Source organism: Haplochromis burtoni, unplaced genomic scaffold, assembly GCF_018398535.1.
Source record: "Haplochromis burtoni strain Fernald_Lab_line unplaced genomic scaffold, NCSU_Asbu1 Contig_42, whole genome shotgun sequence".
In the NCBI taxonomy this organism is placed as follows: Eukaryota; Metazoa; Chordata; class Actinopteri; order Cichliformes; family Cichlidae; genus Haplochromis; species Haplochromis burtoni.
The window spans coordinates 626654-642352 of record NW_024582403.1 but is presented as its reverse complement, the minus strand read 5'-3'; the positions used below and the strand labels follow the sequence as shown (position 1 = coordinate 642352).

The following is a 15699-nucleotide window of genomic DNA, read 5'->3' as shown; positions in this document are numbered from 1 at the left end:
GTGCGACTCAGACATGAAGCTTTCACATGATCATTTAATTTTCACCCTGAATGCCCAGGGCACTGGAAGCAAACAGACTGCAAACAGTACTGAAAACTGCTCCACACCCACCTGTGGTACTGGGTCTGAAGGAACTGAAACTCCTCCTTGATGCGGTCCAAAGTTTCTGGGTAGGTCAGTTTCAGTGACTGGGGCGTCCCCGAAGCTGCAGCCGCCGCTGCCGCTGCAGCTGCCACCACTGACGCAGAGGATCCTGGGGGTGCCTGTAGAGGTGCCTGAAAATACAAGAAATATTTATTAAAAAGATTGTTGGAATTAAATGTCAAAATCGCGTCATTCCCGGTGTCCTTGAGGAATTTGCTACAGTGAATGTTATCAAAGAAGCAATAATCGTGAGCACCGTATCTATTCTCACGTCTGTGAGGAGCTGCTGAATATAGAAATACTGTTATTGCCAGATGTGAGCGGGTCAGCAGAATAGGGCGGAGAGACACAAGAGCTTCTCAGCCAAATGAGCACAATTTGTTTAATTGCAAGTCTGGGTAGAAGAAAAAAGAAATAAAGGGCAAAATAGAGCAGTGGGGGTGCAGAACGGGGGAGGAAAAGGACCCCATCGTGGCCAAAGACCCCTTCCAACCCCTGTGTATAGCCTCTCCTCTCTGCGGGATCCAGAGCAATTAGGAGACTACAACCATAGGGGTAATGCTGCAGGACAGGCAGACAAAAGGGGGCTAAGAGCAGGCCTAGGAGGGTGGTCGGGGCTGTCAGTCCATTTGTCTGTCTGTTTGGCTCTCTCTCAAAATAACAGTGGGAAGAAAAGACAGCCGGTTCACAAGCTTCATGATTGTCATCTAAGATGTTCATTTTTAGCTTCTAGCACTTAAAAAATTATATCGAACTAAAGCGTAAGTACTAAAACTTATATTTGGTAGGCCACAGATTTTACTCTACACAGCGCTGCTTAATCGATACATTTAAAATCTGAAACAGCTGACGATGTTTTGCCGTTTTTAAAATCAGGAATTGTACAAACAGACTTGGAACGTTGAATTTCTTGAGCGTTTTCATGATATAAATGCAGATTTCTTCTCTCTCGAAAAGAATAAACCAAAAGTTTGGGCAGTGTTACAATTCCAGCCAGGGCAGATACGACTTGTCTACCAGTGCCACACACATTGTGTTCACCCTGCGGCATTATTTTCTCCTTTGAGGGTGGTAGAAGAGTGCAACTCATTTTTCTCTTATATGCATTCTTAACTGGTAGTCATGTAGCTTTGCTACGTTTTGTCTCGCTGCCTGGGGATTTGCTAGGAAGTACTCAAGTTCCCTGTGCAATGTGGAATATTTATGCTGAATGCAAAGGGAGAAAGCTGTGCTCACACCTGCATTCTGTCAAACCCAAGCATATAGCAGACTGTGTGTTTAAGTTAAACACGTGCAGGGTTAAACATTTTTTGCTTGATTCCATTTTTAACGATATACATTTCCCATCCAGTTCTTCCGGAGACTACATTATATATGCTATCCTGTCTTCCAAGCCATCTGGCTGGAATTTCTCCATTTCTGAAAGTTTTGCATTTATATGAAACAACAAATAAAACCACACTGAAGGGATAAAGTGACAAGATAGACAAAAAAATAAAAAAAAAACTAGATATCCTTCAGTTCCACTTATGCGATGTAGTTTAATTACACCATGCCAATTAGGACATCACAGCGTGTCCAAAAATAATAAGCTGCCCACCTTGTCATCAAATAACCTAAAAGGTCATTTCTCTAAGCGTGGATTGTGACAATTTTTAATTTGGTTTCAAAAAATAACCCCACAAATCCTGATGTTGTACAAATCAGCAGTGTCTGTGAGGCATTAATGATGTATAATTAAAGGCTTAATTACAACATCGCTCAGCTACAATGCAGCAAAACAGTGTGTAAAAGATGTTAAATAAAAACGTGCGTGTCCACATGTGTGCAGACGCATGAAAGAAAGATACACCAGGAGAGGTTTGCCAGCAGGTGAAACATTATCTGAGGAAAGGAAATTAAATACTGAGGAAAGACGGGGAGTGCAAGGACAGAGAATAGAGATGAAATTGGGAGGAGAATTTAAAGGGGGGAAAAGGTAAGACTGATGAAAAGTAAAAATGGACAGATAAGATGGATGAGACTATTTTTGGAGATACACAGAGAAGAGGTGAATGAGGAAGAATTTTCTAAAAGGAGATTTAAATGGAGAAGAGAAAGGGGGGAGAAATGGAACAAGGAAAAGGAGAAAAGAGAAGAAATGGAAGGAAAAGAAAAATGGCTGATAGAAGAAGGGCTGTGGCCTCATTGTTCCTCTTTCTTTCTAACAAGCTGCTCTCAATCTGTCGGCCAGATCCCCCTCCTAGAGCACAGAAAGCCACACAAACACGTGTGCGCGCACACTCCGTTTTTCCCTTACACACTCAAACCCAGTATTACAAACACTCACCCCCACAAAACACACACATTTTGTCAGTCACACACTCCCCACACATTTCTGATTAAACGCACACACTCCGCTCATTCTCACGCACGCACACAGACACACACGCGCACACACGGAGAGCAATTACTCTTCACAAGAGGAAAAAAGAACACCAAGGCCATGGCCATTTTATAGGACAGTGGAAGGTGTAAGGAAGAGGGGACTTTTTATCGCTCTCCTTCCTCCTCTACTTCTCTTCAACATATTCTGGACGTTAGAAAAAAATATCCCCCATTTTATCTCATATTCATGTCTTCAAAGGACAGGTGAGAGGAGAGACTGTGCCTTCTTCAAAAAGAGAGGATTTTATCCCCTCTGAAAATAAGGAATCTACCATTCCCCTCTTATGTAAAATGTCAGTCTGTTGGGTTTTTTGTTGTTTTTTTACACTGATGCACATACAGATGTTGCCTGTGAAACACTAAAGCATCCATCCTATCACAGCATAGCGTCTTAACTCCTCTCCCACGAACCAGCGCTCTTAGTCTGTCCAAACCCCTGATCTGGCAAACAGCTGAGCAGGCTTAAAAGTGAGAGGTCAGACCATTAAGCTGACCTGGTAACCTCTGGGAATAGATCTAGGCAGGGAGCCTCACCTGATAATCCCACGGTCAGTTATTCCCTCCCTCCTCTGCCGTGTCCCAGGCTCGAAGGCAAACAAGAGACATGCCGTCTGCCCTTGAACAAAGCTTACATAGGCTGAAAATCACTGTTACACAATTACAGGCTCGATCTTTTTGTGTGTGATACAATTATGAAGTCAGGTTCTGTAATACTGGGCAGGGATTGCGGGAGGTTGGGTGGCAAGGAACAAGGAAGGAAAGCTTATCTGTTATGATGAGAGATCATCTGATTACTCAACTGTTCAGTTAAATCATTATGAAACTGCTCATTCTTGTGTAAAGAGAAAAGTTAAAGTTAGAGGTCCAGGACCCTAACTTGCGACCCCATCAGATTAAATGTATATGCGAACACACACAGACATATTCGCCACTAATCTTTGTCAGTACTGAAAAGCCTAGTTCAGTTTCACAGATTTAAACAAGATCGTTCCTGGAAGAGAGCACATAAAGACAGATATTATTTAACATCAAACACTGCATCCAAAAATCAAACACAGCAGCGTGGCTGTCCAACAATGCACCCGACAGTGCAAAGACAAGCAAAATTATAAACGTATGAATAAAGGAGAAACTAAGCACCCATTAAAAATCTGATGTAAAGGGACCATTGCCAGTGTGGTGTTTTCTGAATTATATCATTCCTGTTTTTATTTGAGTTACCTCAAATTACACCACGAGCAGCAAACCGCCATGACCTCACATCCTTGCTCGAACCCCCACGCTCTCAAACAAACATGTGCAATCAGACTCACAGATGAGACAACACACCCACACATGACCATTATAAACATTAAATTTTCCACAAGTATTTACAAGCACATATGCACTTCATTGCATTCACACATGACTGCAGCTCCAACGTCAGTATCAGCGGAAACCTGCAAGATGTGTCTCCGTCCTCGCTACTCACGCTGACCTACAGTGATACAAAATTCGCAAATGGAGCGGAAATGGGGCCGTCGCTGTCATGAGGTAGTTGTGTCCACTCTGAAGAATGCTTTTCAGTGTCTTCTTTATAAGGATGCAGGTAATTAGGGAAGGAAGAGATTTCCAGTGGACAAAAACAATAACTTTTTTTTAAACTGTAGTCTTCACCACTAAAAAAAATGTGTTTTTCCATATGCACAATCCAAGAAAGAAAAAAATAAAAGATTTGACTTCCACACTGCAAATCCTGAATAGTGCCTTTGCAAAAGAATGCAACCAACGCCAATATTTGCAGCAAAACATGTTCAACTTAAAAATAAGCCTGCTCACAGTAAAACAAGATTAAGAGTCTCAAATAACACTAGCAGTTAGGTGAGACATTCTCCGCACGACAGCGTCAGCAGTTAGCGGATATATTTACCATGTCCACATTCATTGTGTGTTAGCGTGATTACATTTTCCAATCAAAAGTACAACTCTGATTGCAAAAGAAATGATGCTGTAGATGTAAACAAAACAGAAAGAATGGATTTGTAAATCAATAACACAGCATTTTCTTTAAAATGTCACCATTTTATCATAATTGAATATTATGTGCTGATTTGAAAATTTAATGCCAGCAACACGCATCAAAAAAGTTTAAAACGTGGCAAGTTTGTGCAAGGTGGTGCGTGGCCTAGTTTTTTTTAAAAAGCTTTTGTCATATTTTTCGTTTCATAATGTGCCAAATTTCTGTGGGTGGCAGATCTGGGCTGCAGGTAAACCAATTTAGCACTCTGACTCATACGAGCCACGGTGTTGTAATAGAAGCAAAACGTGATCTGGCATCATCTTGGCGAAATAGAAAAGACTGTTCCTTCTTGGGTTTTTTTGTTGTCTTTTACCCAAACCTGTGGGTGCAGCTCCAAATTATGTTTTCAGGAGTGTCCCTGAGACCATGTGCGGGCTTCCATTACAGAATCATGCTTTAATGCAGTGCCGTCTGAAGGCCAATAAAAATCACAGAAATTCAGTCTTAGTTTTCAGTCTTCAGCCTTGCATACAGAGATTATTCCCGATACGGTTCCAGATTTAAATCCAAATTCTTTGAAACTTTATGCTGAGCAGCTTAACAGAATCACCTTCCTAATAAAGCCATAATCTTAAACTCAGAAAGACGCTATATTTCATAGAAAATCCCATTTTGAACATTCAATCTGTATTTCGTTACATAGTATCCAGGCTCTTCTGGGTAGTGGGTTGGAAACGAACTATAGCTGAGACATACTGAAACATCATAAGTAAGAAAGAGAGCATATGGCAATATTCTGACTTAATGCCACAAGAAAAAAAAGTCAGGAGGTCAGGAAAATGATTGAAATCCTTCGTGAGGGGAACAGCAATGTAACAATGTAGTCAATAAATTTGTTTCCACAAATAAAATATATATACAGGAACATAATAACACCAGTGAAAGTCAGCAGGATTCACTGCTGGGGAGGCATAAATGTCAACAAAATTTCATTTTCATCCAGCCAGGACTTAATGAGACATTTCAGGCTGGACCGACACCAAGTGGCGGACCAACCGACTCATCCCTCGAGTCACTCTACTTGCATGACTGAAAAAAAAAACCCCTGCCAAATATATGTTTAATTGTTTCATCGAATGTCGATTCCTCCGTCTGTCTCCTACAACTGGGAAAATAATTTACTGCTGCCTCCCCTCATATAGCTCATTAGTCAGGCTACTAATTACACCGCTTACCCACAGAGTCGATCAGAGTAAACACCCACCGAGCTCTCTCTTGTTGTGTCTCATCTGAATATCACCAAGGACGCAATGACAATAGGTCTAACCCCGAACAGCATGTCCGAATGCGTATCTGTGTGTCGCCACCCCCACACCTACTCATCTCTGAGGGCCACGAAACATGTCGATATCCTGTCCTCTCAAAAAAGCTTTTGAAATTAAAGCCTCTCATATGAAATTATTCAGGCATGACTGTCAACATTTGACAGTCATTTGCATTGTTAAAACAGTGTGCACTGTGGAAGAGAAGTTGCCCCCACACCTCTGGCCCCCCGCCACCTTCCATCGAGTAGGTCTCGGTGCTGGAGAAACCTGCTGGTAATCTCTCAATGACTTCTCTTCTTACAGGGGAGGGGTTGCCAGGCACCTGTTTCATTAGTGCCACACATCTTTCTTTCTCAGTTTTCTTCTCTCCCACCACCACCAGCACCCCCCCACAACCACCTCCTCATTCCCGTCTCCTTCCTCCCGCAAGCCTCGTTATTCAAATTTCCCTGCTGTCAGCCCACATTAGCAAAGCGCCACAGTTTGCCTGTCAGCTGGCTTAATTGCTGGAGGTGCCTTCTTTTATTAGGTAACCCCCTCAGCTCGTTTGTTCCTTCCGCCGAGACACATCGCCACAACAGCTTGTATAAACCTGAAATCCCTTCAGCCTCTTTTCCTTCATTTTCCTCTACCTTTTCTTTCTCTCTCTAATCACTGGCTGAGCAAAGCAGGCGAGCTGCAGATCGATAGCCACGCTCTCACCATAGGACAACACTGGTGATAAAGAGCTAAAAGCATGCTAGGACTACGGAAGTGGGTCTTGCTTTATGCTAGCTCTGAGGGAGGAGAGCCGATGACTCGTCTCTCTGACCTTTTCTTTTTTTTTTTGCATTTTACTCTCACTCTAGATAAAATTAATTCAGTAAGAAATACTCCTTGCTTGGTGTTAGTGGATAATAAGGAGATATACAGGTGAAAATGCATGCCTCCTTTTGGTCTCAAAAGCAAAACAGTGATTCGAAAATGATGTAGACCTTATGATTGAAGCAACAACAGCAGCAACGGTGAAAATCTAGAGATGAAAAAGCCAGAATTTAAAAACACATGGCGCGCCTCCTGCAGCTCTCCCATCTATAATCTAAGCCCCTCCTACCAGACAAGCTGGGGCATAAGCCCTAAAATATTTCTGCTGATTTCTGGCCTCACACTGGCCTAAACCCTAGGCTTCCATCAGGCACATCTTAGCCTTTTTCATTATGTTTGTCTGTTATGCTACTCTAGACTAACTACCAGACCTAAAAAAACAAAAAAACAAATGTCCTTAGCAGCTCAAGCTTTACTTAACAAACTCTGAAAAGAGAGACCAAAGGAGATCCAGAACTCTAATTCCTGTTGTCCCTGCTCTTAAAGGTGCTGGGGTGAATTGGCATCAGTGAGGTAATGAGTTAGGCTGAAAAAGAAATGCTTTATATTAATCAGCAATAATGTCACCTTCACAGAAGTCTACGATATTTCCATCTAGGATGTTGTGTTAGATTTGCTAACTGATGTCTGTGATTTCTGGAGAGACCTCAGGTGACTTTTCTATCAGTGCATCTAACATTAGCCACTACTAAATGGATAATAGACAGTTTTAATCAGACATAATGACTTAAACTAATAGAAACCAACCCCTTCCCCTTAGACCAGGACATTGCTTAGGATAAAATGGCAGGTAGGTAATTATGTTATTGCCCCTAAACTCTGACAATAAAAGAATCAGTAAAACAGATGGTCAAGGAATACCTGACATCTAACTAGCCATCCAATAATCATCACATTTATCTTACATGTCATTAATGTATATTAAATGGTTAGGGTCAGTGTAGGAGGTTTCCTATTTAAATATATTTTAATATTATGTTTCTGATGTTTTTCTTCTTTGTGTTTGTGCGTGTTTGCGCCACTGTGGCTGATCTGAATGAACACTAATGGCCTAAGACAGCCAGACATGCCTGCCATGATCTATGCACTTCTTTCCTATTCTGTTTTTGGCATCGCTTGGACCCTAAAATAATCTGAAAACAGACACTGAATTCTTCCATGTGGTGTTAATGCTATTTTGGCATAGGGATCTAATTTGTGCACATAATTTTACTTTGATTAGCTGGTGAAAAGTTCGGCCCTGGCATGCAGAGCGTTCATTTTCCAAGATGTGCAAGATGTGTGATTGAAAAGTTAATTTCTGATTTGCCTCTTGCACTTTACAACAGTATGTGCGTATATTTTCTTTGAAGGTAAGAGTCATTTCTAGTAGAATATTTGAAGCTCGTGATTACCAAGCACCTCCTGTATTTGAAAGAAGGAAATCGGGAAAGAAGATCTGTTGTAAGAAGCTCTCACGATTCAGGTTATTTTACCTGCTGACTGCCAGATACAACCGCAAAGTCTCTTTCTTAGAATGTGAAAATACATGCAGCATTTTACAGTTACCATTTGGCAACTATACATGTCAGAATACGTGACTGCGTGTTTGTATATTATATGGGTCACTTCCTTCAGAGCACACCAATATCCAGTGATGACAGGTTACTGCCAGCCTAGCATTTCCGAGATTAAACAGTTTGCTGGGTTGAGTGGCCCTTCACTCCGAGGTGCAAACAAGAGCCGCTGATGGCCGTAGACTTCCTTATGACGGCTGCCTCACATGGTACCGTTAAGCTCTGTGGAGAGTTCAAATCAAAAGGGACCGCTGTCCTAAACATCCCACCCAGACCCGCCACAGTCTGCTACTCTCACCCTGGGACGCCTGCCCATACATTAAGATGTGGTTTCTTAGCTCTCACAGGAACACAGTGAGGAGAGGCTGGATGAGAGGGATTGGGTTTACAGTGCAAACCACAGACCCACAGTCTGCCTCCTGCCCTGCCTTCCTGCACTCAGCTATACTACAAGCACAGCTGCTGCTAGTGTGTAATCTTTCTGCATGTGCTGTATGTTTGGGACGGGGGCTCCAATAATGCAGTCTTTCCTACAAGGAAGTATAGGTTGAAATGCTGAAATAGACACAATGGCAAACCCACAAAAATCCAAACGATGTCTTTCTAGTCTCCACCTGCTTGACTGGATTTGTGAAACGTTAATTACAATGGCGTACACACACATTCCCATGAACTTTTCAATACGAGGGACGTGAATGTCAAAACACTGTCAGGGGTGGGGTGCAGGGTGGCATGACTGAGGGATGTAGAGGAGGGTTAGGCAAATGAGCAGGTCTTAATTGATACTTCACACAGCTGGAGGACCAGTGTTTATGTATTTCAGCCTGCTCAAAAGCTCTCCACATAAACTCCACTAAAGCAAATTAAACCCATGCAGCACAGATTTCCTGTCCTAACCTTGCAGAAATCTATCTCAAAACACAAACACCTTGTCATTTTCTCTTTTCGTTTATTTTATTTTATTTTTCTTTGAGCCCACGTGCTGTTACTGAGATCGTTTGGCACTAGCAGTTATCTTCTTGAAAAGGGTTTATAGTTTCCAGCATCACATCGGTAAATCAGGGCGATGAATCACTTGATATGATGGGAGGGAAAAAAAGCAAAAGCCGAATTTGTAAAAACAATGAGTGGCACTTGAGAAGGGCAGGCCATTAAGGGAAGGTGACATGCCAAGCTGACTCACTTCCCCCCCTCATGGTTCACGAGGAAAGCAGAAACAAACACACACACTTCATCATCTGGGTCAAGTCCACAATAGTGTAGAGATGGGAGGCTCTGCGTTTCTGGTGTTGGCCACCAAGGACACGAGATTTACACACAAAGGCAGTGGGTAAAGTTGGACGTTGTGTGAGTGGGGCTTTGCCTTACTGACAACAATCTTCCTGACCTTCATAAGACAAAGCCTACACCCAGCGTTAGCAACGAAGGCAAATAATCTATGTTCTAGAGAAGAGCCTGAGGAGAATCACACTTTCCATACAAGAGAGTCCCCGGAAATACACACTGAGGACAAAAGACAAGCAATTTTGACTCGCACTTTCTCGTTGAGGTTCAAAAAATGTTTCAATCACACTGAATTTAACTGCTACTCAGTCTGATACAATAATCTCAATAAGCGCGTGGTTACATAGTAGCTAGCTTACTTACCGGTGGTCGGTTCTGGGGAAACATTGTAGCCGCCGACTTGTGAGTCTTTGCGTTTATTTATTTTTTTGTCCTTTTCCCCCCTTTTCGGTGCCCAAAGCTTCGTCGAAAAATACGAGCAGTCGATGTACTATTGTTGGTCTCACAGAGGCATTTGGCCGGATTTCAAAGATAATAGCGAAGCTAGCCTCGACTCGCTCATTCCTCGCTTCAAGACTCCTTTGTTCTGGGTTATATCTCCAACCCCGCACCGCACCGCGCTCGACGAGTAGTAAGGACGGGGAGAGGAGGAGAGGGAGAAACACCCGGTCCAAGGAAGCTCTCCTCCAAGTCCTCAACTTCACGCTTCCAGCAATTACACTGAGGCAAATTGTTTCCCTCCTCTTCGATAAATATATATATAAATATATATATTCGCCGTCTGTAGCGTAAAACGCCAGAGAAGGAAGGGGGGAAATGTGGTTCGCTTGTGGCTTCGGAGACGGACACACCACCAGCACACTGAATGCAGCCGCAGCCTCTTTTGTCTCGCTCGTTGGCCTGCACTCTTTTCACACAACACTCCCAGTCCCTCACTTCTCTCACTCCCCCCTTGCTCTGATCCTCAATGGGACATTACATATGAGTAGCTTTCTTTGAGGAAGGGGGGGCTGGGGGAGAACCTTAAGACACGGTTTGCTTCACAATTATCAGCCTTAAGATTTTCTATTGTTCTTTTAACAGAATGAAATATTGCACATATAGTCTATGCAGGATATAAATAGAGGGCAAATCAGAGCATTTACACAATGCTGTTCTTCAAACAGCCTGATGATATTTGCCAAGAAACCTTAGCATGTGTCTTGTTAGGGATGCACTGTAACCAGCTTTACTCGCATCCAGCGTCGGAAATAAAGACGTATCCGCACAACTGGGATTTTTTTAATTTTATAAAAAAGTCCAAAATGTATTTAGAAAGAAGGGATTCTGAGGAATTGTTCAGTGATTGAATGAAATCTCCACGTGGGGCTCGGCCTCGGCACGGTAAACACTGGTAAAACGAGCCAATGAGTATGGAGAACACCCACGTGGGGTGTGGCGACCGTTTGCCGATTGGAGGGGATAGCTAGCACAATGCTCCACGCGTCAATCAAGCGGGGCTACAACCGCTCCGTCAGGTTAACCCGTTCCTGGCTTCGTCTGTGACTGAGAAGGCGAGGAGTTGTGTGGTTGCTGTATCAAGACTCAGTGGTTTTCCTTTTTCTCCCCACAAACTCGGCAATGCATTCGAGAAAAAAAACTTACACACCCCTCACCCCGCCTTTCATCCTCGTCAGTGTGGAAATAAATAGACTTTGCACTAATGTTTGCATCATTTTAGTCATTTGTAGATGAGAAAAAAATAAGCTTGACTAGAGAACTGGCAAAACACATTAAAAGTAAGGCATCTGAAAACCACATAAATGCAACAGTGATGATGGTGCAACACTCACAAGGCTATTCTTTTTACGTGCACTTTGTTGTTACCTGGAAAAGGAGAATTATTCTGGAGGAGAAGGGAGAAATGGTGGAAAAATTGGTATTCTGGTGGCATGACCCCTTTAGCTGGGCTCATAATTAGAGAGAGAGATATTGAAAAAGCAATTTCTGACAGTGGAAATCACAACCTGCCAGAGGTGGAGCTGGAAAATATAGATGGGTGTGTGAGAGTGTGTGCGTGTGTCTGTTTGTGTGAGAATATATATGTGTGTGAGAAAGAGACAGAGAGAAAAAGGCAGAGGGGGGTAGGGAGGGAGGGAGGGAGGAGGAAGAGAATAAAGGATGAAGGACAGCAGGGGGGATGCTGAGAAAGACGAGCCAGTAGGAGGGTTAGGAGATTGAACAAGAGAGAGAGAGAGAGAGAGAGAGAGCACGGGTGATGAAAAAAAATGAGTGTGTGTGTGCGTGTCGCTTGTGCATGTGGGTTTTGCGTGTGCGTGCATGTGTTGAGCAGACAAGTAAGGGAATGAAAAAAGAGAGAAGGGCGAAGGGGAGCAAGTAGGGAGAGTAGAGAGGGAAGGAAAGAAAGAAGGGAAGAGAGAGAGAAAGAAAGATTTTATTGCCATTTTTTCCCATGAATTTTAATGCACAGCACTGGTCTCCCTCCCGGATTCTGGGATCACATTTATTAGAAAAAAAAGTCATGAGGAATGCAGTGCTTTGCAGTCTGCTGCTGCACAGGGAGATGTTTCTTGTTGTGTGTGCACGTGCGTGTGCGTGTGTGTTGGGGGCATAGGGAAGAAGGCAGGTGGGAGGGTTCATGGGATGTATGAGGCTATGTTGTGCTGGCGGGGCATAATAATATAGATGATAGAAAATGATAAGTGAAGGACACATATTATTGCTATTGGCAGGTCAGGTGAAGGAGTGCTCTAGGTGTGTGTGTGTGTGTGTGTGTGTGTTGGCTGAGCTCCAGTGATTAAACACACTCCGTCCACAGTGCCCTTATACTCAACCGCTCGGAGCAAAGGGACATAAAAAAAAAGCTCTACAAAAAGGAGAGGAAGCCGTGGTCGCAACGTCACGGGACCTTTCGGTTTTACCTCAATTATGTGAGGTTGTTAAGAGAGGTCTATCAGACTCATGTGTGCCGAGTTTAAGCAAACACATAATGACCGCACACACCTGTCTCGGGGGGGGGTGGAAAGTTCCCAAGGGAGTAAGGCTGCTTTGCTAAGAAAAGAAAGCAGGAGCGAAGGCCAAGACGCTGGTTATGCATAAAGTATCACCGAGCAGCAAAACATCAGGAGGGAGTGGCGATGAAAACAAGTTCGCTTCTCACTATTCTTTAGAGACAGCTTCATTCCTTGTGGTTGCCAGCAGCAATATCAGTGTCAAACTGTGACTGATATTCATACTAAATGATGTCCCAATAACAACGGACAAAGCCTACCGAACAGACATCCTGTTGAGACGATGGACCGTTGTATGTTTTGTTTCCGGCGGGCAGCGTGATGAGAGTGGTTATTGCTGCTTTGCTTGGATCAATAACCTTTACCTGTCTGGATGTTTTCTCCCTAGACATAAGAATTTGTGTTATTATACAGTGATACTGCATCCAGAAATAAAAATGCAAGCTGCTACATGTTCTCAGAAAGTCAAGAAAGGATAGCAGTGATGAAAGGAAAAAGTCTACATGACCTGACATCACTTCAGAGCACTCAAGCTAATACAGAAAATATAGCCAACTATGTAAAGCATTGACGGTTTCAGAGATAGGCCTTCAAAATACAGGGTGGACCATTTATATGGATACACCGTAATAACATGGGAATGGTTGGTGATATTAAAGTCCTGTTTGTGGCACATTAGTATATGTGAGGGGGCAAACTCCTCAAGATGGGTGGTGACCATGGTGGCCATTTAGAAGTCGGCCATCTTGGATACAACTTTTGTTTTTTCAATAGGAAGAGGGCCATGTGACACATCAAACTTATTGGTAATGTCACAAGAAAAACAATGGTGTGCTTGGTTTCAACGTAACTTTATTCTTTCATGAGTTATTTACAAGTTTCTCTTTGTTCACAGCCATTGACATGTCGAAGAGGTTAACACGTGAGGAGCGGATCGAAATTGTGTTGATATCTGGTGAACGCAGTAACCGGGTCATTGCAGCAGATTTCAATGCAAGACACCCTACGAGACCACCCATCTCCCATGCTACAGTCAGCAAACTGCTTGCTAAGTTTCGTGAAACTGGTTCAGTGTTGGATTTGCCAAAATGTGGACGCAAGAAAACTGTCACTAATGAAGAAACATCAGTGGCTGTCCTAGCTTCATTCAGCAAGAGCCCACAGCGTAGCACTCGCCGCATGTCACTGGAGAGCGGCATTAGTCGAACATCCCTTCGGCGGATATTAGCTACTCACAAATGGCACCCTTACAAACTCCAGCTGCTGCAGCATCTCAACGAGGATGACCCAGATTTTGCAGAATGGGCAAAACAAAAATTGGAACAGGACCCTCAGTTCACGCAGAAGATTTTGTTCAGTGATGAGGCAAACTTTTATGTGAATGGTGAAGTTAACAAACAAAACCACCGCTATTGGTCTGACACTAACCCACATTGGATGGATCCCTCCAAGACTGTTGGAACAACAAAAGTGATGGTTTGGTGTGGTATATGGGGTACAACGATAGTGGGTCCATTCTTCATCAATGGAAACCTCAAGGCCACTGGATATTTGAAATTGCTACATGATGATGTGTTTCCCTCTTTATGCACTGAAGCTGGCACGTTCCCTGAGTTTTTCCAGCAAGATGGTGCACCACCACATTATGGGTGCCAGGTCCGAGCATTCCTAGATGAACAGTTTCCTGGAAAGTGGATTGGTCGTCGTGGGCCAGTTGAATGGCCCCCAAGGTCTCCCGATCTGACCCCCTTAGACTTTTATCTTTGGGGTCATCTGAAGGCAATTGTCTATGGTGTGAAGATACAAGATACATTTTTATTTTGTATTTTCTGTATTTTCCCCACATTTGGGGTTAAAATGTTTGCTATACACTATAAAGCTCTCAAGATGCTTTTGTGACACTTCAACTATGTTTTTTTTATTAGACATTATTATTTTTATTGTTTATCCTGTTACTCTATCTATCTATCTATCTATCTATCTATCTATCTATCTATCTATCTATCTATCTATCTATCTATCTATCTATCTATCTATCTATCTATCTATCTATCTGCAGATGTGGATCAGTGAACTTACCACACATACTAGGGCAAGTTGACTGTGAACGCACAATATCCCCCATGTGTTTTGCAGTTTTCGAGTAAGGTCAGGCTTTGAAACCAAATGCACAAGCTGAGGTGTGATCTCTTTTTAAGTTTGAAAAGACACATGAGGGGTACTTCCCAAAGTCTGACCTGCATAGGCCGATCTGCTTAATGTCCTCTTTGGTCATGCTGGGCACAACAGTTGTGGCAGAAACACTAAACTGCTGTGAACCGAATAATTAAACTGAGGTTGCAATGCAATAACTTATCGCCAGTATGGTTGTTTATGGTTTTCATGACCAAAATGAATTAGTGTAACTTACGGAGGCCCATCCATAACACGGACGCTGTGTAACAAGTTAAATTCCACTTTCTTCTAAATGTTCTGAGATCTGAAATTGCTTGATTCAAACATTAAACACGTCTCCATAATGTAGCGGTTTACACATTCACCTAAGCAGAAAAAGATCCCCAGTTTGATCCTGGGTGGAGACACAAATCCCTTTGGGGTCGTGTCAGGAAGGGCATCAATAAAATCTGCCAAATCAAACATGTGGAGCTACCCGCTCTCTGACCTCTTATGAATCAGGGAGTAGCCGAAAGCAGCTTTTAAGCCCTCGAATAAAAACCATTGTCCTGTAAGAATGTAGGCAAATAAGAAGAGTTTGTTCATCTCAACTTTCTCCAACACAGCAGCAAAGGGGATGGATGATCTTAGATTAAGGTGCCCTGCGTGGGTCAAACTTTAGGTTTCCCAGCCTCACCCCCTCTCCCTAATTTCATCAGTTCCTTTAGTTTGGTATAGAGAACGGCTCCTGCCTTGCATTGGCTTGAGTGACAGGAAGACAAGGCCACAGTGTTGTCACAATGCCCACCCCCCCGCCCCACTCTCCCTCACCCCTCCCCGCTGCCTTACTTTGACCCCCACCCCCCTACCCCTCTTTCTGTCCCTCATCAGACAAGCTGGGTGTCAGCGCAGAGACGGCCCTGTGATTTATTGGT

General features: G+C 43.2%; 1 protein-coding gene across 6 annotated transcripts in view; it reads right to left on the bottom strand.

The window, feature by feature from the left end:
• tle2a (TLE family member 2, transcriptional corepressor a) overlaps positions 1-10559 on the bottom strand; it is a 35128-nt gene extending 24569 nt beyond the window's left edge. For all 6 annotated transcript variants that reach the window (XM_005920818.2, XM_005920819.2, XM_005920820.2 and 3 more), the window contains exons 1-2: positions 9963-10559; positions 112-275 (exon numbers count right to left, since the gene is read on the bottom strand). In XM_005920818.2, coding sequence (XP_005920880.1) covers positions 112-275; positions 9963-9986 — 188 coding nt within the window. In that variant the 5' untranslated portion in view covers positions 9987-10559. The remainder of the gene's footprint in view (positions 1-111; positions 276-9962) is intronic.
• Between the last annotated feature and the right edge of the window lie 5140 nt (positions 10560-15699).